Below are 23,360 nucleotides of genomic sequence, written 5' to 3'. Positions count from 1 at the left end.
TGTTTATAGCCCCAAACGGAGTCTCCAATGCCAAACGCGGCCTCTGGAACCTCAGCTGAGGGAGAGACATTGTGAGCTAACACGGGGTGGTACTTAACTGCTGGCATTTCCAGCTTGGCAGTGTCAGCAGCTTGGCAGTGTCAGCGTCTTGGTCTATAAATCATTTGATTCTGCTATTGGTATTCCCCCCCGTTTTATTTATTTTTTTTAATATGAGAAATAGACAAACATAAATAAATAGAGTAATAGTAGAAAAGCATGGATCTCAAATATAACGCAATTGAGACAAAATGAAACCTATTAGCCAAGCTGAAATACATAGTTGATTATAAAAGAAAAATTTTAAATGTGCACGGAAATATGTTGTTAAAAAGTGTGCTTAACAGTGACGTATAATTAGGTCTTTTATAGCAGTTTTTAGATCTCTGGGTCCCTTGTACCTCCCAAGACTATTGTTCTGCTTACAAACATAGAAGTTTTGTACATATACTCAAGAACAGTGACAATATAAGCAAAAATATGGGACAGCTTGGAATATCAGTAGGTTTTCTTAGAGGAAAATGTAGAAGTAATTTGCTCTTGGTAAGGTAAATTAAAAATTCAGAATTAAGTGTAATAGGAAATACATTTTGTAAAGTAGGATATTATAGATAAGACTACATATAAAATACTAGTAATAAAACTACTGACATAGTTTATAGGCTCACAAAATAAACATGATGAAAATTCTATGAGTCTGTTTAGGTTTGGCAAATATTCCTGAGATCCTACTATGTGTCAGATCTCTGAATGTGATGATGAATAAAACTTAGTCCCTTTGTGACCATCAATTACAGTGTACTCAGAGAACGGAGTTAGTCCACAGATAATTACAAAACAAAGTGGAAAGTGCTATGGGGGGGGCATAAAGGAGGGACAGAGACTTGGATGTAGGGAGTGGGGGGTGGAGGGTAGTTAAAGGAAGGAACACTGGGAAAACTCACATCCAGAGGACAGTCCACACCAGGCATCTTTGACACTGTCCAGTCTAAGATACCACATCTGCTTAACTTTCAAATGTGCTTATTTAAAGCATCATGCTTGAGTTTCCCCCCCACTTGCATTTTAAGATGCATCAGACCTTTATACTGATTCTAAGGAGGGCGCTAAAAGCATTCCTTAAAGGTGAGAGTGAGTTAGTTATAAAATGGCCCTTTAATTTTTTCACAAACGAAAAGTTCTTGGTTGTTTCCATAAAAAGTGACACTTGTACCACAATCTTCTATGTTAGCAACAAAGTTTCTTAGACCCACAAGTGCCCTTTCAAACCCTCAATCCCCAGGCTGTAGAAAAACAAGTATACTGTACTTTAGAACCGAGCGCTGTTCCAAATGCTTTACAAGTATTAACTCATGTAATTCTCCTAACAATCCTGAAAAATTGGTACTATTATCTTGCTACTTTATAGATTTAAAAAATGAGGCATGGAGAGTCACTTGCCTGAATTTACAGAGCGGTAACGACAGAGCTCACATTCTTGACTCCCATGGAACGAATGCTATTAGCTTACTAATTACGTGATGGCAAAGAGCAGTGGCTGATGAAATATATCACTTCCAAAGATAGTTCCATTAAGAAATAAAAAGAAAATGAGATCGAGCTCTGCCCTATGTTAACATAATCGAGGAGATTCAACACATTTGGGGAAATATTTATTGTGATGTTTCATCAAGATAATACTCGTTTTGGTTTGCTCCACGTTTTTCAGTTGCATAGGAATAAGCGCTGGATTGATAGTAAAATGGGACAAGCCTAGGACAGTCGGGTGGTACCCAATGAGGAAATACCCTGTCTTGTCATCTAGATAAGAATGTGATTTCAAACGGTGCTAACAATTAAAGCTTTAATCGTTCTTAACTTTCAACATCATTTGCCTCTTTAACCTCTTTGAGTAAACTAAATTAGATTAGCATTTTCGTGGGGAAATATTGCCATACAAGAGAATAGTCTTTTGAAAAGGAGAAAGAAAAAGATGACTAAAGAGGATGAAGTTTTAGAGTAAGAATGAGAGAAAAGAAAAAGTTTCTTAAGTCAGCCACCTTCTCTACAATGCGGAATTCTGCAGCCTCCTGAATTGTCCCTAATGGAACTCCAGCACCCCATAATAATACTGCATATTAGAACCCACTACAATCTTACATTTCTGTAGCGCCCTTCATGCAAGGATCCCAGGGTGCTTTACAATCATTATGAGTTAAAATTAAAACTAAAGCACATACAATTCCTAATAGAACCATTTTAAAAATGCTAAGCAGAACAAATAACTTTTAAGTCTAGATTTAAAAGTCCCAACAGCAAGAGCGTTCCTTATTTCAATTGGCAATGAACTGCGGAGCCTGGCTGACGCTCTCTCTCCTGTTACGTTAAAGGCTCTGTTATGTTTTTTAATACTCAGAGCACCTTACAATCAAGCAGTTTCCAAAGAAAGAGGAAAAAATCTGGTGCGTGTAGTATCTGTTTTGATTATTCTGAATTTAGGGTTTTCTGTTTGTTTGTTTATGAGTTTGTCGGGGACCAAAATCTGACATGAAATAAAACAGGTTTAAAAAGCAAATCCAGAGAAAGCCCAACTTGAAATTTACATAGTCATTCTGACAAAAGACACTCCAAAAGCACTTTAAAACTAGCTCTGTTTGAGCAAGAAAATCTGATTGATTAGCATGATTTGGTTAACTTTTTAAAAAAATTAGAAACTAGCATTTAATAGGCTTTCTCTCAGGCCATGTCTACTCCTAAGCCTTGGCAGTATTTATTATTCTGCAAATCAGAAAAAAAATAGGGTAAATGCACTCATGATATGGTAATTTTCCTTGCATTAGTGATTTTGAGGTCAGAGGAAACCTGTTCAGATCTAAAACAAAGCATAGGTAAAAATCTATTAAGTGAAAATGAAGTGCTTACACACTGTCAAAGCACCCTCTAAATTGGCATGGCTTAAACTCTTTTATGTTTTATTCTTGTGAAAAGATAGTGGCCATAAAATATCTGAGATCAATCCATTTGAAGTCAGATGCTTTATTAAGTTTGGCTTTTTTGAAAGGTTACAGGGAACTAATATCAAGCTACAGTAAAACCCTTATGTATATAAACCAGCTAAAACTGAGCCTGATAGATGAGACACAAAAAAGCAAATTTGCAATTTGGAGGACACGTCTATTGTAGATGCTACGTATTACATTATTAACACAGAACAGATATCTCACTAATTTGAAAGAGGTACTAGAGTGAAGTAATAACTGGTTCAAAAAAGGAGACAGAAAAAGTAATCTGATGTAAGTTTAGCAATTCACACAACTGCCCATTTAAGACTGGTTTACCATTTCCTTTATGGATCTCGCCATTAATTGCTGAAAGTAGTAATAAAATCCAATTAGTATCAAGTACTTCCATGCCTGGCAAAGCAGATATTCATAACCTCGGACTCCCTTGGGCAGTAAGGTAAAAACTGGGAAAAGTTTTGCCATTTAAAAGAGGAAAGAAAAGCTCCTACGTGGAGCTTTTCCTCAAAATATGAGATATTTAATGACAAGATTTACAATAGATTTGCAATATTATGCTAGGAAGGGGCAGGTACAAAATCCTACAAGCACATCTCAAACAGGAAACTTTAAATAGAGCTGCCAGTTATACCCTTGGTCATCACACTGAGCCAGTGAATGACTAAGGTCTATATTTTCACATAGACTCGAGAAATTGCCCACTATTTCCCATGCAAATATCTAACGTTGTCTTGGGGGTCAAAACAAAGGGCTATTAGCGCAATTATACCTACTGATCCGGACAGGATGTAAGGACGGGGAGAAGTGACTGCCAACAGAGTTCTTACAGTCAAACTTTTTGGAACCTCCCAAATACCAGACTATCCCAGGAATCAGTCCCCGTGGTCTAAATCACCCTCGAATACTCTAAATTAGGGGCATGACGGTATTTTTAAAATGAGTCAATGTAAGAATGACAAAATCAAAGATACAAAAACAAAACATACGTTAAAGAAAAATTTCAGCAGTAAGAATAAATACAGTTGGAAAACTGTAAGTAGTTATCAGTACTACAGAGAAATGTATTTTATAAAACATCAAATTAGTTGGAGAAAGGTTTTTTAAAAAGGCCTCTGTCTCTATCTATCTATCTATCTATCTATCTATCTTTCCTTCCATCCATCCATCCATCCATCCATCCATCCATCCATCCATCCATCCGAGAATACTTGATTAAGCTCACAGGGTCTGGGTATGAATTCTCGCCCCTCTGCTTCACCTGCTCCGTAATCATGGGACTTGCTTAAACATTCCATGGCTCAGGTTCCTTAACTGAAAATGGGGATATAAAACCATATACCACTTAGGGTGACAGATACACTCTTGATACTGTAAAAGTACTAAATGAAAGTTACTATTATTTCAACTACTAAGATGTGTCACCCTTATTACTCCATAGGAAATAGAATGCCTGTCACACAGCGGACTGTCAATACATATTTTTGAATGAATAAATATATGAATATGTGAATACATTTCATAGGTTAGACTCTCATGTGAAATACAATATTTGAATACTGATGTTGGATATTCTCTGGAGAAAATGTGATTATTAATGTTTACTGGAATTTTTTTAGAGATGTCATTTTGGCCCCAAAATTATGAAAAAAATAATATAAAGTGCAGTTAAAAAAAAATATATATATCTACAGCCTAACAGATAGGGATTTTTTAAATTGGTGCTTTGTATAATACAGACTGAAAACCAGCTGAACACAGGGGTTTATTAATGTCTATGGAAATGACTGTCAAGTTTCAGAGAATGGGCATGGTTAAACGCCAAGCTTCAGCAGGGCAAGGTGGCTTCTTTTTTCGCCTGTTTTGCCAGTACCTAATGAAAAGTCTGACACATTCTACACCCCTAGATGCTGTCAGAAAAAGGAAAACCAAAATATCATTTTTCTCCACGTTACTTCTAAATGGAAAGTTCGAATTTAAATTCATTTTATAAATCTTTTGCTACTTGAAAATAAAAATGACAGTTCTCACTGTATGGAGGACTCGGGCTTGGAGCTACTTTTCCCAGGTGAGAAATGAAACAGAAAGAACCGGCACCTTAAAAATATGAAAGTGGTGATGTGTGAGCGTGTGTGTGTTTGTGTACACAAATGTGAATGTGTGTGTGGTGGGCAAGGGTGGTAAAAATGCACATATATCAGATTAAAATCCCTTAGGAATATGTGACCTGAACATTTTTAGAAGGAAGACGCTAGTCTGGCAGAAGTAATAACTGACCTTTTACTTACGATACTTTTAACAAAACGAATCTATCCTTGTACTGAATGTATACATATTTATCTAATGTTCAATTTCTAAAACTTCAGGGGAAACTTAAAATGAAATCTATTTTTATTGTACATCAAAATATTACTTTTTCAAATCCCAATTTACCTTCCAAATCCATACCCTCCAAGTTCCCATGACCATAAGCTTTCTTATCCCCACGTCAGACTTTATTCTCCCTTCCTTACTTGCAGGTCAGAATACAACACCCACCTTACCTAACCACATCCACTGAAAAAAGCAAGAGTAACAACACAGCGCCCAACCTCAGATCCATAATGAGCTAAGGGTTTCTTATGCCTTAGAACAGTTTACAAAAATAAACAAACACGTGGTAGAAAAAACAATAAATGGATGTCAATCTATTTGGGCAGATTTATGATAGGAAATCAGTCACAGAAATAAAGGTCTGAGTTATAAGCCAAACCCCACGCACACTTAATGGAATTTCTGCGGCTAGAGAAAACCTTGCAAAGATTATCCAAGAAAACATTACTGCAGGAAAACCTAAGTCTTCATTTTAAAATCAACACGCTAAAACGCATCCTTGGGAAAGGACTTTGGGGGTCAGTCACTAACCAGCATTTTGACTTTAATCTCTGGGAAAGATAACATCTTCTAGTTCTAAGATTGGAAGTGCAAACTGGACTTGCTCTTTGCAAGTAGGGGACAATCCTCCTGGGAACACTGGAGGCATGGCCTGCCTGACACCGCAGGCAAATTCCTGGGGCTGCCCCTCCCCTTCCCTCCTGGCCACTCCTCAGTAAAGGGAATCTCCTTGCCCACAGGGTGGACATTCTGCTTAGCATATCATTAGGGACCCAATGGCCATATTCAAGACTGGGCTATTTTACCATATTAAACAAAACCAAATCCTTAATGTACAGCAAAATGGGCATGCTGAATTGTATGCTAACAGTTCTCACGGGAATGAATCAAAACTCCACAGGAGGGGAAAAAGTCTTAAGCTGTAGCATTTCTTGGTGTTAGGTCCCATTTTGTACAAGACTGAGGCCGTATTTATTATTTGCTAGGCATTTTCACCACAGCATCTTCATCACCAAATCTCACCAGGGAGGAAAAAAAGAGCAGTTTTACCAAGCTCAGCATATATTTGGGGCTGAGGCCTTAGAGTGCCTGCATTTCCTCTAACTAATAACTTCTGACAGAAGAGAAAATAAAGAAGCAAATGGAAAATAGTCCATAATTAAAACATTCTGAATTGAGTATCAGATTCACGAATTCATTCTAGACAAATAGAAGATGAGGCAGCAGAATATAAAATAACCCCCTCATTTACAGAACAAGTTGCACTTTTTCATAATATTAGATATTAAATTAATTTCAAATATTTGCTGCCACTGCTGAACGATGTATACTTTTACAAATTTTTTTTTTTTTTTAAAGAAAGGAAGATTGTAATTACAACTGATGTTGAAGTTACAGCCTAGTTTCACCACTTAAGGATGACAGCAGGGTCCCCAGCTACCCAGGCCCACATGTTCCTCTCGAGGCCTCTCTATAGAAATTCACCCATGTCTGACTCCAAAACCAAGTCCTGAATTTCATTTTGTCAATTCTGTTTAACATTATAATAGTTTGTATTTAATTCATTTCCCATGATAACATTAAGTAAACTCACAATTGTATTTATAAGCTATAGTGAGGTAGAGTTTATTGGCTGAATGTTGATGTCATTTAACAATTAGTTCTCACTGCCTGTTTCAATAAATACTTATACTAGCATCCTCTTCTCCGGCTCACAGTAAATGCCTTAAATCTCTGCCTTCCCAAATCAATGGGACACTTAGTAACATGAAGATACATGAGATTCCTATAGTGGGTATTTATATGTATTTTAACGCTGAGTTAACAAACAAACAAATAAACCAGCCTTTAATTCTAGGACATTTCAAATTTTCAAATGCTGAAACTAAGTGACAAACTATCTGGAGTTGTCTGCAAAATCCAAAGCCCCAGAGGTAAGTCACCTGCTTCATTATATCATCCTATTGATTTAACTGTGTTTAATTAATTTAAATTACTTTTATTCGACGGTTATAAATTCACATCCTGCCTACTCCAAGGGTGAGAGAGAGAGAAAGAGAAGATCAGCTAAAATGACAAAAAGACTTTGCTCTGATTTTCAAGAAACGGACACTTAACACCAGAGAATATTTTACCTGTGGCCATAGCTTACCTTAGAAGAATATAAAAAGCCATCATTAACTGTAAACTTAATTCATTTGCTTCATTCCTAGAATTGCTAACAAATAACAAAGTAAAGCTGATGGACTGTAACGCAGCAAACCTGCAATACATGGAGGTTCCATGAAACGGCAGCACAAAAGGCCACAACCTTCCTTCCAAAGGTACCCATGTATCTTCACGGCCATCACATTAGAAACACATTTTGAGAATATCTCAGTTGCAGAAATGTTTACAGCACTCATTCAGTTCAAGTCCAAATGACTGACAGACTAACATTCACACTTACATTTTAAACTTGCATTGAAAGAAAAACTTTAAAAATTTAGTAAAAATCTAGTTAGACCAGCACTTCAACTATACTCTATGGTGGCATGACCTTTACTGGTGTGGGCACTGAGAGATGACATTACGACACAGTTACGTCGTGACCACACGAGCAGCCCATGAAGAGCGGGTTCACAGCATCCTTTCTTTTTTATTTGAAATCAGCTCTGCATCATCAAAAGTGATGTTTGGCTTTACATTTAGAAACAGAGGCAATCTCTCAGTAGAGTTTTAATTGCCCCTCTACCAAAATTCACTCTAAAAACTCGAATACAATAATAATAAATCTTTGTCTGATTTCAAAAATCCCTGATGGTATGACAGGCGTCTCAGAGGAAAACATATGATCTCACTAAAAAATAAAAAGCTGGGGTGTGTAAACCAATGCCATAAAACTGGTGACAAAATCCTGATAAATAATAACTATTTAATCTTTAGTTACAGGGAAGAGATTTCTGTTTTCTGTTCTTACTTAAAAAATTTTTTTTTTACTAAATGCTATTTCTTCTTTTTTTTTTTTTGGTAATGAACAAAGTATCCAAAAACTAAACTATACTCTTGTTTTATTGAGGTAGCATGGTGCAGTTCTGAACATTAACACTTCCAATGCCCTTGCACTCACCTAGGGGTGCTTGGAAGTTATACCACCTTTATTCCCTTAAACAAAGGCTCTCAGGACAATGTAGCTTCCAAGCTCAGAGCACTCAAGAGGAGGAATCTACAATCGAGCTAGTGTAGAGTTCTGCTGAGCTGTTTTTCCTCCGCTCTTTTCCCCAAGGGAGAAAAAGTGTAAAGGCTCTGGTTCAGGACGAATAGGGCATATTTTTGAAAGTCACCAGCGGTCAAGTCACTTTGCCTTTTGGGGAGATTCTTGCTTCCGATGCCAGTTGCTTTAGACTAGGGAACCCTATTACACCTCCAACTAGGGCTGCCCACAATGTCCTATCATTTAGGACAGGCAATGCCAAGTACCTGTGAGAGGGGGCACTCCTTGGCCAAGGAACTCTGATTCATATCCTTCAGTAAGTCCTTCAGCGCATTCCTGACGGTGGTGTGGGACCACTGTTCTGGAGGCAGGTCTTCTAGTTTGGGGCAACTATTGGAGACACAGATTAGAAAGGGGATTATGACCAGATCGCATCCTGCTGCAGAACGTTCCTTTAAGACAGACAGATTTCATTTTGCGCATCAAACAGATGCATCTGGAGATTGCTCTCGGTCTCCTGATTGTTCCGATTAGTTAATTACTTTATACAACACATCTGCTGTATCGATGCATGAATTATACATCAGCTGCCTGTGGTGGCTATTTTTTCACGTTACTTCTACCTTCCTGCTCTGATGTGCTTGGGAAGACAATTTAAGGTGTGCTGCTTTCTCACGAGCCATGGTGAAAAACGGCAACGTGGGAACACTTTCCTTTCAGGACTCTGTTCATACGAGTTAAAATGGTAAAAAATATATATATACATAAATGAAGAAGAGCTCGGCAATAGCGAATAAGGCATTCTTTCACAAAATGTACACAGATGGCACTGTTCATGATATGCAAAAATATTTTTCTCTTAAGTAAACTTTATGTAAAATGCCTTCTTGTAATGCATCATTTAATCCACTGCACATACAAAGTCTCGTCGTCTGATAACCTGCACAGATCGATGCATTTGGGGGGAAGGTTGCTTTTTAATGACAGATTGAAGTTAGGAAAATAAAGCAGAAGGGGTAAAGTAACAAAATCAATTTGGGTTAACCTTTCTGAAACACAGAGTAAATCACAGCTGAAGGGTGACCAGAGATGCTTTATTTCAGATGATCAGGTAAGTAGAATGTTCTGCCCTAGAGTTGCTGTCCTGACTCACCTGTGTAACTGAATTTTCAATGTGACCACATGATACACGTCTTGAAGCATATCTGCTACCGTAGCATCAGGGGCATCAGTCACATAAGACAGTGGGACTGGATTCCACTTTCCAACCTGGATTAGTCCTATTCCAGATAAAGAGAATATGTCACTAACTATTTTACCCTTCAGATAACATATCTAGTAGAAGGTTTGTTCTTTTTCTTTTTTAATTGCCCCCCACCACAAGCAATATTGTTATTTTTTTGAATGATTCCCTTCCCTCTAAAAGGCAGGTCAATGAAAATATTCACAGCTTAGCTTTCTAAATTGTGAAATTATGTAAATGACGGTGGGGTTGTTTATTATTTTGGAAGTAAAACCCCATCAATAAAACCTAGGCAGAGGCCACATTTTCCTAACTTGCAGGAAGTTCTAATAAGACATAGCTGAACCAGTTCTAAATGGCTTTACGATTTAGATAAGATTCTCTACTGCAATGGGAATCAGCATTGAAAAATACTTTACAGCCCATAAAACCATCAGAAACAGAATAAAGGAAACAGAACTAGATATTCAGTCATAAATGCAAATTGACTCTCAACAGTCCATCTGCTCAAATACGTTCCTCACTTCCTTGTGGGTCCTCAGTGGAGCAGATTATTAAGGTCAATAAGCATACTAATGATTCAGCTGAAGTAATTTAAAAAAAAAAACCTACCTCGACATTCCACATGAGCAAAATGTGTGTTAACTAAACCAAACTGAATTAAGCCAATTTTTTAAAGCCACAGTCTAGAAGGAACCCATGTAACACACAGGCTACAGTTTTTTGAATGGAAATATTCAGTTGCTTTCTCTGCAAGGTAAACAAAGGATGCCAAGCAATTTTTCCAACCCCACGTCTGCATTATTTACCTTTGGCCTGGGCAGCAGAGCTATGCGAATAACCCAGAGACAGCAAGGCCATTTCAATCAGCTGGTTGAAAAGCATATCCTTCCTCACCAACACAAATTCTGCATGTTCCTCCTTGCAATCGTACTCAATGGCATTTTCATAATGTTCCACCACGCAGAAAACCGGTAGCATGGTTCCTATCAAGGACACAGAGGAAAAAGAGACGCAAACCAACGATCTTCAGAAATACAGTCTGGGGGGAGGAAAAACGAAGCCGTGAAAATAAATCTTCAACACAGTGAGAGAAGGGGCGGCTGTGTTTCCAAGGCAGACAGGGCACAGAGATCCAGGCGCACACACACACACATACACCTGCCTTTATTTTTATTTTTTTAAGTTGTAAGAGAAATACTGAAACAGAATGTGAACTTGGCCCTGAGGTAACTTGGGCTCTGCTTTAATTTTAACAGTGCGTTTCCCCACATCAATTAATGCAGAACTACCTTTTTGATCAAATCATAAGGCTGATGAGAGAGGAGCCAGGGTCTCGTCTGATCTGCTGTGAGTGGTACCCGGTGTGCAAACGCAATTCGCTACACTTGTCCTCGAAAGAACCCACCTTTGGGCTTCCTACACACTTTTGTTAACATTAAACGTTCATTGTCTGTATCCAAACAAATTATATTTGATGATAAAATCATTAGCATTTTCCTCCTTTTTTAAGACCTTGACTTTAACGAGTCCATAGAAGAAACACAAAACTTAACCAAACTGATGTTCAAAATACACGATTTCAATATGTGCATACTGTAGATGAATAAGGTTTTACTCTGATGGCTACTCATTTAATCTATCTGACTAAAAAGATATCACAGTAACCACATGTCTTTAAAATGAACAATCTTTGCTACAGCAAATGGGATAAAAATGAGAGGAAAGGAAACTGGCCTCATCAGGGCATCTTAGGATACAGGAATCTGCATAGACTTGAGGTGTTCTCTCTTTATTTACTGTAATCCCACGTACTAACTCAGTAGCCAGATGATTAACAAACACAGGCCACACCACTGTTAGCAAAGAGGTTTCTAGAAACAGAAATCACGGAACGTGGTAGCACTCGAGGTGTTTACGCAGTGCACTGTCAGACTTCCAGAGATAAACGGAAAAGGGTTAAAAGCAGATGCATCTGAACTATACTGTGGCAAGCTGCCAGGAGGGTATCATCTTTAGCATAAATGATGACTAGGGTTACTTTAACAGGGCACCCAGGATCCCCAATTAGTCCTATCACATTAATGCCTCTATAAGCTCTGCCCTCTGGACTCACAGAATCCAACCAACTTCTGAAGGTGTCGAGCACCTGCCAAGCACAGATAAAAATCAGGATTTCCTCCTGACACTAGGGATGCCCTTTAAAAACGCCCTCTTTGCTTGTTGCTGCTGAACAAAGCCGGCAGTAAAAGCAGCTACATTTTTATACGTGTGCATCTACCCCACAGCTTCAGTGAACTGTTCACAAGAGATTCTAGCGCTGACAAATAAACCCCTTTAGGTTTACTTAGAAAGGCTCGCAAACTCATTTGGAGGGACCCAACAGGCTAGGGATGAAAAACAAGCTGCGGAGCTTGCCAATATTCATGTCACTCATTCGGCTGTTTTATACCAGAGAGAGAACCCATCAGGGATCAGAAAGAGACTGGGGGAGACCACAGCAAAAACAGCACTATGCAAACGGGTGATTTCTTCCTTGGCTGGAAGGTACTTTGGCAAAACCTTCTAAACAAATAAACAAAAACCTCCAACCCCTTTTCTTAAGGTGTGCTTTCTCATCCCGGCCCCACTTTTTATCTAGCGCCTGTCAAACAGAAACCCTGCACTGGAAAAAGAAGGTTAAAAAAAATACTACCACCACCACCAAAAGGCTGTAGGAATTTTGTTGCTTGAAGTAAGCAGAGAAACTTCTACAATTAAACTGCATTTTTAAAATGTCACTATGAATGCAATGCTTAAAAAAAAAAGCACTTGAGCAGGAAGTGAAATTACTGTACTTTGGTTTCTCCTCCCCCTGTCCTGAGGTCTTCAAAGAATTGGGTTACTAATACAACAAAAACATACACATTGATTTCTCCTCTTATAGAATGATACAGACCTGTTCTGCTCTTTGCTTCTCCTGAGACCTATGAAATAACTGCAGGTTTTTCAAACTGTTGAAATATATGAGAGTTGTTTTGGACTTTATTTAGAGGGACCCTGTAAGATCATTAAGGTGGCTACTGATAAAGCGACAACAGTAGCCTTTAATTCCCAATCTAGCTACTAAACCTTCCAGCAAACTGTCACATTGTCCTCCGGATGCTGGGAGTCAAGCTGAACAGGGGACTTCTCTGAACTGTCTGATTATTTGTGTAAGCGCTGGACGAGGCTTCCAACTCCACCAACTTCATAACCTTCCAGCATGGAAAGGGGAGTGCGCTGGTCACTGCTGACTGCTAAAAATACCCCATGATTTAAACCTGAAGGCAGTCTTAGGAGCTTTTGCTGAAGGTTTATTAGCCTGTGTAAACAGCACGTCTGCCATAAGGAGCAGTGAAGTCTGTAGAATCCTTGTCTAAAACTGTCCTGGCATTAAAGTTTGCTGTGCAAATATCACATAATACCAGAGACAGCTGAAATCTCCTATTTAGGAATTTATGGAACTTACATGTTTGCAGGCGTCAGAAAGTCTTTTTTATAGAGCCCCAGTGCTTCGCAGTACAATATTAATGCACTCTGTTTGAAAAAGCCGTAATAAATTATATTTTTAATGCTCTTACCCTGGCTTTCTTAAGATGCATACATTCTTGGCAAACAATCAATAAATAGGGTAATCATGAGGAGAGGCCAAAGAATTTGCTGAAGTGCTGTTTTTCCATTTTTAATAGATAAAGATCTAACAATACGGACTGCTGTGTCTGTTCATTTCAGGATCAATATATTCTTTGTTTTCGCCAAACCAAGGAAAAAATAAATGATTGTATGATAAATGTTATGCATCAAACACAATGAAATTCCTCTGCTTGCTAACTTTATCTACTTAATATTCTTGGTTGCTACAAGATGGCATTTTTATCCTCTGCTTTAGCAAATGTAAGGAAAATCTGAATCCTATACACAGTTATTCGGAGACAAATAAAGACCTTCTAAGGCCCACACATTATGCCCAGGATAGGCAATGATTTATAGAAACAACAGTGCTGAACGCAAAGTTATTCAACTGCATCAATGGAATATAAAATTGGTAGAAAGGAATCACACAGTTACATATCCTCTCCTTATAAACTTGCCTAGATCTGCCCTTCTTTTATCAAAAATACCCAATTACAGCAAAAGGGAGACACTAGAATCCTCAGGTTTTTCGCTACTAAATAATGAGTTTGCTCTGAAGAAAACAAACCACCAAAAAAAAACCAACATCACAAAACTTTTATATCATATTGCAGAAGACTTCCATTATCTGTGAAACTGCCTTACAACCAGTAATCCTATGAAAAAGCTAGGTTGGTTCTCAAACAATGGAAATGTCTTATTTTTTTTTTTAGTATTTATTTATTTATTTAGCTGTGTCGGGTGTTAGTTGCAGCATGTGGGATCTAGCTCCCTGACCAGGGATCGAACCTGGGCCCCCTGCACTGGGAGCGTGAGTCTTAGCCACTGGACCACTAGGGAAGTCCCACATGTCGTCTTCTTACTCAGGGTTAGTTTCAGCAATAGCCACCTCTGTATGCTCTACTACAATAACATCTTATCGATGGAAGCCTCGTGTAACTGAGACAATGACATTTAATTCAGTTCTTATTGTCCACAACATCCAAAGACTCCAGTCTATAGGGGAGTAAGATGCTCTGCTCAGGCACGGAGCCTACACTTTCAAACGTGGCTGCACCTACAGCCAGAAATGTAACTAACTTCAGATCAGAAAGAGAATCAAGGAAAAGAATGTAACAAAGAAGCCTTCTGACTCTCCACACGGACACCAAGTGGCCTTGGGTGAACACAGGGCTTGCAGCCTTCCAGGATTTGTATCGAAAGTATTTACCTTTCCTAAGGTTGCTTTTCATCAGATGGCCCGAGTGTTTTAAAGGTACTCCCTGCATTTTTGCACCTGTGCTCCCAAGCCTTCCTCTTCCTAGTGGGCTCCCGTTCTGCTCCAGGCGGGCAATCTTGGCTGGTGGACCCTTCGGATCGCTCACATTGTTAGACATTTCTGAATGTTCTTTCCCCTGAGTTGCTTCGTTCAAATGATCCATACTCAGTTACTCTCTAAAGATCACCTGCCAGAATTTAAAAAGAAAACATGTTATAATTGGGTGGGGGTCTCCACATCTCTCTCTCTCTCTGTATATGTAACACCATGTATATGTTTTATCCTGGATGCTTCTCTCTTATTTGTAAAATTGCTTAACTGGACATATAACATAATGCAGACGTTACTCTATTTCTAGATCACAGCATTATATTTCCATTCAAGGTAACAGAACAATTTGCGGAAATGGTACCAACACACATGAACGAAAAGGTAATTTGTCACCTACCAGCAAAACTAACTGGGGAGGTGGGTGCGGGGGGAATGGGCTTACTTTTAGAACAAGAATTTACAAGTATAGCTAAAGAGAAAATAAATTGTATTTATGTAGTCCCAATTTTAAAAAATTAGAAACTTAATACAAAGCACAATAACAACACTTTAATCAAAGATGGAAAGATCACAGTCCAAAATATTAGTTAGATCTGATGTCTTTGCTTATATTTTTATATGCAGTTTAATTCTCATTAAGAAAATATATCTACATACGTATACACCACCTCAAAAGGTAGCAAACTTCTGCTTTTGAAACTCTCTATTGGCTTTACAGTTAATTTGTAGAAAAACTTTTCTACTGTCAAAGTATCAAGAGTTACATGACCTGTTTTAAAGATTTAGTCAAGTCTTGTCTCAAACATGTGACTGAATCATTCCACCTTTAGCAAATGGATAGAAGTGGAGGATTTCTTCAAATAGCCCCGGTACTGAAGTGTTACAACTCACATGTCTTAGGGTTAATATTTCGGGGTCCTTTAGTAATAGAATGCTGTTAACAATTTAAATAGCAAAAATTTTGAAAATATTTCATAATACACACATTAGATTGAAGCGCTAAACTCGCTTTGAAAAAAATCTTGATAATTTCGGTAAAACACAATTGCCAGTGTTCAAAAATAATCTCAGCATGCAAAGAAGTCAACATCTCAATTAACTTCAGAAAAAATTAACAGATAATTATTTTCAGTTGTATTACACATGGGACATCAATTTTCATACTGTTTATAATAAAGTAAGTAGTACATTATCAAACTCCCTTCTAAAATACAGTTTTAACTAGCATTAATACGAACAGATGAGTAAAATTCTTTTATGAACTTTCATGGTACTTGAAGTACTGAGTTCACTGACACTAAGGGAGAGGGGAGCACATATAGAAAAACCAGAGACAATATGAGAATTATCACTTTTCTCCAGCTGTCTGGTAATTCGACATATCTTTCCCTTAAAAAAAATATACATATACATACACACACACACACACTATACCGAAGAAGCTACTCAGATCCAGATTTGAAAGCGAGCTTGTGTTATTAGCATGGTCTTTCTGTAAGCATTTATTTTTCCCCCTCTGTTTAACTGTAGATTACTTTGTCCATTATAATCAAGGAAAGAGGTGATGGGGAGGGGAGAGCAATGATAATCTGTAGGCTTAAAAGCAACCTTAAGAATGTCAATTGAAGAACTATAAAGTTAGAGAAATAATGGCTATTTATCCTTGTACTCCAGGGTGGCACACTGAGACCAAAGGTCTACCGTTGATCGAGGTCCCATCTGTTTTTGGTTATGAGGTTCATTAACAATAAATGTGCCTCTTTTAACCACTTTTTATCAAGATTACTCTTTTCCACTAATATTAAACTGTAGTCTAAAGCCAAAATTAGTGGTGATTATTAACTTATTCAAAACACGCTTTATAATGCTTCATATGGGTTACAGTACAGAGCTGCTTCTCCTGAAATTGGCTGCCTTACCCTAGAGCGGAAGATGAATTTTAAAACATATGACTTGAAAAGAAAATACTTAACCCATGGGGCAATTTAAGAGCAAAAAAAAAAAAGAGGGGGGAGTAGATAAAAGCATCAAAGTTAATGCTACAAAACATATTAAGTAGTCATGAGGCTTAACAGCGTTATAAACTGTACAGTAAAGTGTTAGATGATAATTTAATGTATTGACAATCAAAACGTCATATAGGTCATGCAAAATTGTCCTTCGAATGAATACCCACCTATAAGCAGCTATCAAACTCAGTCATCTTGTAAAAAGCTCTACATTATAAAGCAAAATTACATGCACATAAAACGCCCAATTTACTCATTTAAACTCTACGCCCAAGGCTAAAGTTCACCAAACCTGAGTTTGGAATTGCAAAGAGCAACCTCCACGGGGCCCGCTGGACTGACAGCACCGGAACTAACTACAGTCTCAACAGATGCCAGGCTGAAGAGTTTCTTTTAAGTTACACATTTAAACAACCCATTTTACTGCAACGTCTGGCTGGCGCATTGAAAGCAGGCTACTTTCTCAAAACCCCATTTCCCTGTCCATAAACGAAGTCCATATACGATAATCAACGAAATAAACAGTGAACTCAGACACAGCAATTATTTCCTTTGAAAAGAGAAAGCCAAGCCCGAAATTCCGGTTTCAAGAACCTATTTTTTGCAGCGTGGGAGCCTTTTCAATGAGTTCCGTGCTGGATCGCCTCCCTCGGCCCACAGAACCTCATAATCACATTTTAAGAGATTGTGCCCTTATCCATTCCATATGGCCGGCACGATCCAGGCCAAGCTTTCACTGTGACCTTTTAAAGAGACAAAGAAGCAAAGTACTATCTAGAAACAGAAACACTGCAGTTTTACTGAGTGAAATTAGCAAAACCGACCTGAAACTCACCACTTCAAAACTTGACAGCATATAAATAACAAAAACAAAGGAGGTTTCCTTTGCAGCCTGGGTTCTTGAAGAGAAGTTCAAGAATGATGTTTTCTACGTCCTTTTTTTTTTTAATTAAAAAAAAAAAAGCAGCAGACCTGAAGGCGACTTCCCCTGAAATTGTATTATTTTCTCTTCCCTTACCCCCGCCCCCCTAAGCGGGGGAAGGGCCGATAAACATCTGGAAGAGTAGCCATGGGAGAGAGGGGTTAAAAAAAAAATCACAATTCGAAAAACAACATATATGGTTTGTAAAATGTCTAACCTCAGAGAACAGGGTTTTCGATGGGGGAGGAGGGGAGAGTGGGAGGAGAGAGAAGATAAAATTGATCTGACAAGTGATTCGTTCGGTGGGGGGGGGGAATCGTAAAAACAAAGCAAAACCCCTTAAGAGCAGTACACTGTGGCGGTGCTGGGGAGACAAGGTGGTGACTGGGGATTCTCTTATTAAAAAAAAAAAAATCACTGCGGACAAGGTCTCCAGAAAGGCAAGAAAGGTTCCCCTCGCTTCCCTCCCTACCGCTCGCTGGGGTTCTTCGGTGTGAGGACAGAAAGTCTACTTCTGGCTGTCACTTGTAATCTTATTCTCCAGGCACCCCGGAGAACGCAGGGAGGGGAAGGCCGGCTCGCCTCCCCTCCGATCGCCCCCCGCCCCTCCCCCTCCCCAACAATTGCGCCTGATAGTAACAAACCTTCAACTTTCTTCCCACAGCCTCGCGCCCCCGACCAGGGCATCTACCGGGGGGCCGCGAGGGTGGGGGGCAGGAGGTCGCGGAAAAAGCCCCGGCAAGGCATTAAAATGCCACTTTTGATTCGGCCCTCGCTGACGACAGCCTCGCGGACCCCCTCCCTGCCCATGGACGCGGGGCTGCGAGCGTCTGGGAGCCGAGAGAGTGAGGCCGAGGAAGAGGGCTGGGGGGAGGGGAGGGGGGGATCGGAAGGCACCCCAGCCGCCTCCGCCGCCACCGACTCCCCACCCCCTTCCCCCAAAAAGTCGCCGAGCTCTCACTCAGCCGGAGTCCGAGGTAAATAAACAACGAGCTCCACAATGGCTCTAGGACTTGGGGTAAAAGGAAGCCAGAAACCCCGACACAACTGAGCAGGAGTTTCCCGAAAGCGGAGGGGTGGTTGGGGGTGGGTGGGAGGCGCCCCCCCGGAGTCGCCTGGGCGCCCGGGCGGGCTAGAGGGCGGCCACGGCTAATGCGGTGGCGACGAGGCCGGCGGTCGCCTGGTGGCCCCGGGAGCGGCGCGCGCGCGGCGGTGTGTGTGCGTGCGGGCGGGCGCGGGTCCCCGGACGGGGCCGCTCCGCTCTCCCCCTCGCCGCCGGCGCTGCCCCCATCAAATTCGGAACGGACTCCTCCCGGGCGCGGTGGCCGCCGCCGCGCCCCGCTCGGCTCCGCGCGTCCGGCCGCGCTGCAGCCCTCCGCGCCGCTGCTGCCGCCGCCGCTGCTGCTGCTGCCGCCGCCGCCGCCGCTGTGGCTGCCTCTTCTTCCTCCTCCTCATTTTAATACACAGTCACCCCGCTCGCAGCCCCAGCCCCGAGCACGCAGCCTCCTCCGGGCCGCCCGCCGCCGCCGCCCAGAGCCCTTCCCCAGCGGGGCCGGCTCCGCCGCCGCCGCGTCCGGGGAGCGGGAGCGAGCGAGCGAGCGAGTGGCGGCGGCGGCGGCGGCGGCGGCGGCGGCGGCGGCGGCGGCGGCGGGGGAGGGGGCGGGAGAGGAGGAGGAAGGCGGCGCGGGGGGGGGGGCAGGGTGCACGGAGCAGGCGGAAAAGGGATGGGGATTAAAACCCGGGCTGGAGGGCCGGGATTGGGGGAGGGGGCGGGGGCGGCGAGTTAAAAAAGCAGCGAGACAAGTAACTAGTGAATGAGTGCGGGGAGGGGGGAGCGCACGATTTCCGGCCCCGGGCGCGCAAGAATTTGTAATGAGCTTGATTAGAGTGAGGCGGCCCGACGTTTATTACACACAATACCCAGAATAACAGGGCGCCGCGCGCGGGCCGGCGCCGGCCGCCGGGCGCGCGGGGAGGGCGCGCGGGGAGGAGGAGCGGGGGGCGGGGAGCGCTGCCCGGGCTGCGGCCGCCGGGCGCGCAGGCGGCGGGGGCAGGTGTGCGCGGGTGCGGGGCGGGAGGAGGGACAGGGCCGGCGGGGGGTGTCGGGGGAGGAAAGTGATGGGGAGAAGAGGGCTAGGGCCGGGGGAAACTAACCACCCCACCCGCGCGCCACAAAAGCCACCGAAAGGAATACGTCGGGAGCGTAGCGGGCGGGCACCCGGGGGACTGGCGAGGCGGGGAGGGCGCACCGGCCCGCGGGAGAGCGGCCCGGGCGGGCAGGTGACGGGCGCCGAGCGCCGAGGCAGGGGGACTTCAAGGAAGTGGCCGAAGGGGACCGTCGGGAGGTGCAGCTCTCCGGAGAAGCGCGGAGGGTGCATAAGGCGTTTGCAGAGAAATAAAGGCCAGGGTCCCTGAAACGCTCTGGCGACTATTTATCCTCAAAGGCGGGGGAACCCTGAACTATTAAGAGACAGTGATCAAAAAAGATGAGTAAGAGCCTTTCTATACTGGTCAGAGGTAGATTCAAAACTCCGTCCCTTCTGAGCCAGGGAACACGTCGGAGGAAGAAGTACGTGGCCCACGGTGGCCGAGTGAAACAAAATTTGGGTCACTTGAAAGAGACCTGACCAGTTAGTTATTACAAAAGAAAACATGCCACCATTCTTAATTTACCTCGGGTGAAAGACAAGAAAGTTGGGGTGGGCAGGAACCTCTGTTGTAGCAATAAATACTTCTGTAATCTACGGTGAATTACCCAGGTAGGTAAATGGTCATTAGCACATAAGTATGATCCTCTTATTTAGATAATCTATTAAATCTAGTTCCTAAAAAAATGAAGAACATTACAGTCATGCCCAAAATAGAGAGGTTTTAGTACTAACATCTTAGAACCCTGAAGGCAGTTAATCATTAAAAACAAAAATGTTATAAGAATCATTTTTCAGAATAGACTAGGAGGGAAAAGAGAAAAATAAGAGAAACATTTTGTTACACATAAAAAAAGCAACAAGTTAGCACAAGTACCGAGATAAGAGGAAAATATGCAAATGAAGCTCTTTAAAACTACCAATACACTCTTAGTGTGTACATGAGAAATCTAAGAAAAGCAGAAGGTAAAGCAGAAGATAAAGTATAGGAAATAATGGCCTCCCAGGGAGGATAAGTTAAGGAGAAACACAATGAAAATATATCACTCTAATGGCACCCACGTTTCACCCACAAAACCAGAAAGGTTAGTGAAAATTGAGGAAGGCAACAGTGAAATCTTGGCGCATAGAAACCCAAGCCTAGGGCAAAAGAATGTGATAATAAAACACAAAACCCAGCATCCTAAACAAGAAAATAAACATAAGGCAATCGTTACTAAAAAGCTCAAATGATAACATATTTTCAAAAGTTGAAATGTGGGGAAGTATGGAGGCGGGTATTTTAATTAAAGTATAAGAAATACAGTCAGTAAGGAAATATATAAACATGGCAAAACACAGCACTGCTGTCAGAGTTGGTATTGTGGATGGATAGATGTAAACTTATTTTTTTTTAATGTTTGATATTCAAAAAGAAAAACATGGATAACACTCAATTATCCTTAGAATGACAATGATTTTTGCAATATGGTAGGTCAAATTAGGAATTTCCAAGATGTATATTTTAATAGTTGCTTCAAACTGGTGATGCCTAACATGTTTCCCTGAAACCTGCCTGATTTTCTTTCAGTAGGGACAGTGCATTCTAGCATCACAAGTGTACAAATTTACAAACAATAGCAAAATTTAAAAATAGAGAAAAAGTATAGTAGACTGCAAAAAATCATTTATCCATGCAAATGCAACTCAAGTTGAACGTTTAAAAAAAGAAAGAAAGAAAAGGAAGACAGCTGTTGGGCAAAACAAAATTTGAGCAAAGAGAAAAGGAGACTAAAAAAGGGTGACTGAAAATATCAATATTAAGACACATTGGCATAAAATATTGTAAATGATGGTTATCCCATTATTTACACAAATAAACAAGACAAAAAGTTTCCTGATTGTCTTAGCCTCCTAATGATGTGGGGATTCAAATATTAATCTTTAAATTTGAATAGCACCTTCTATCCAGGAATTATAAGCTAATTCTCAAACACAAAACATAAAAATGTGTAGTAAGGACGGACGTGGCCTTGGAAAATGATAAACAGAATAAATGAGGATAAAGACATCTAATAATGACTTTACTATTTTTAAAAAAACAATATAGTACAATTACAAATCTGTTAATCACATATACATAACTAATTTCCCCCAAGCAATAATTTCTTTATTTAGGAACTATATAAGAAATGACACAAGTAAAATGGCACCGAGGTTTATGTCCTCCAAGTGATACAGTACACTGATGAACTTCCTATATATTATCTACCCCTTTGGAATACTCATTCTAAAATAAAGAAGAAGGAAAGAAAGGTAATTAGGAAAATACCACCTTTCCAGGCATATGTGAAAATAAACTATCATAATAGGGGGGCATCAATTTTATTCTACACAGGCATCTTAAATTTGGCAACAAAGATGCAAGAGAGTATTGAATAAAGTTAAACTTAATAAATCTAGCTATGAAAATAGAAAACCTCAGGAACATGAAATATTGCAAGTCAAATACATGAACTATTTAACATGTGGGTGTACAGTTAAAACAGTGCATCAGTTTTTTATCACAGAAGAAGGCACTCAGACTGGCTACACAAAGGTAGCAAAGATAAAATATTTTAACAGATGACAAGATTTTTTTTTAAGTTGAATAATAAAAGGACTACAGCATGTTTCAGATGGCAACATATTAAGATAAATATACAGGCAGATATCCGAAAGCATTAAAACACATTCGGAGTTCTGAATAGCACATACATTTGTAATAAACAGAGAAAGTATTTAGAATTTGAACGTTTTTAAGATATGACAGCTCCGCCAGTGACTGTGTTAGCAAAGCAGTGCTTACCACCATTAGCACTTTCTAAGGACATGGTGGGTTTTTTTTTTTTCAAATTTTTAAATTCAAATACTGTTGGCTATCTCTCCACACTCTTAAAACAGCACATTTTACGTGGCATATTGCTCTTTTTGTCGTGTCAACTCTTTGTTTTTTGGCTTTAGCTGCAGGTGGTGTTTTCCATATATGAATTTCTGGGAATACGGTCTGTGTTGGCCATATAAGGATGTCTCTTTGAGCCATATGTTCTGCTGTCATGTGTCTCATTTTGTCTGTCTGGGATGTCAGGACTGATTTCCACATCGTTTCTTGAATGGACCAAATATAAATTTGTAAGAGCAGAGAGGAAAAAAGAACTGGGGCTGGAGCCCAAACAACTTTGTCAAAACATATATAGGAGAGGAAATGCAATATCCTGTAAACATCTGCACCCTTCTTCTCACATCTTATCTGTGACTGACATCATCACAACTGCATAGCTTGGGGAGAGGATCTATTTGATCAAGTTCATAAGTTTGCAGTGTGTGTGTGTGTGTGTGTGTGTGTGTGTGTGTGTGTGTGTGTGTGTGTGTGTGTGTGTGTGTGTGTGTATGCAGCTGAATCAGATAGACCCCGCATCTCTGGAGGTCATGGCATGGCACATGGTAGCTGCCCTAC

At 40.7% G+C, this 23,360-nt stretch overlaps 1 protein-coding gene across 6 annotated transcripts in view; it reads right to left on the bottom strand.

Moving 5' to 3' along the window:
• Positions 1 to 18,962, bottom strand: part of SATB1 (SATB homeobox 1) — a 79,611-nt gene extending 60,649 nt beyond the window's left edge. The window contains exons 1-6 of one of the 6 annotated variants that reach the window (XM_060149546.1): positions 17,652 to 18,293; positions 17,411 to 17,559; positions 14,709 to 14,943; positions 10,654 to 10,830; positions 9,755 to 9,881; positions 8,868 to 8,991 (exon numbers count right to left, since the gene is read on the bottom strand). In XM_060149546.1, the coding sequence (XP_060005529.1) occupies positions 8,868 to 8,991; positions 9,755 to 9,881; positions 10,654 to 10,830; positions 14,709 to 14,919 (639 nt within the window). In that variant the 5' untranslated portion in view covers positions 14,920 to 14,943; positions 17,411 to 17,559; positions 17,652 to 18,293. The other 5 variants (XM_060149547.1, XM_060149549.1, XM_060149545.1 and 2 more) reach the window with 5 other exon arrangements.
• Positions 18,963 to 23,360: the final 4,398 nt, after the last annotated feature.

The sequence above is a fragment of the Lagenorhynchus albirostris genome, chromosome 5 (genome assembly GCF_949774975.1).
Source record: "Lagenorhynchus albirostris chromosome 5, mLagAlb1.1, whole genome shotgun sequence".
In the NCBI taxonomy this organism is placed as follows: Eukaryota; Metazoa; Chordata; class Mammalia; order Artiodactyla; family Delphinidae; genus Lagenorhynchus; species Lagenorhynchus albirostris.
Note: the sequence above shows the minus strand (reverse complement) of the source record. Positions and strands in the feature narration are given on the sequence as shown.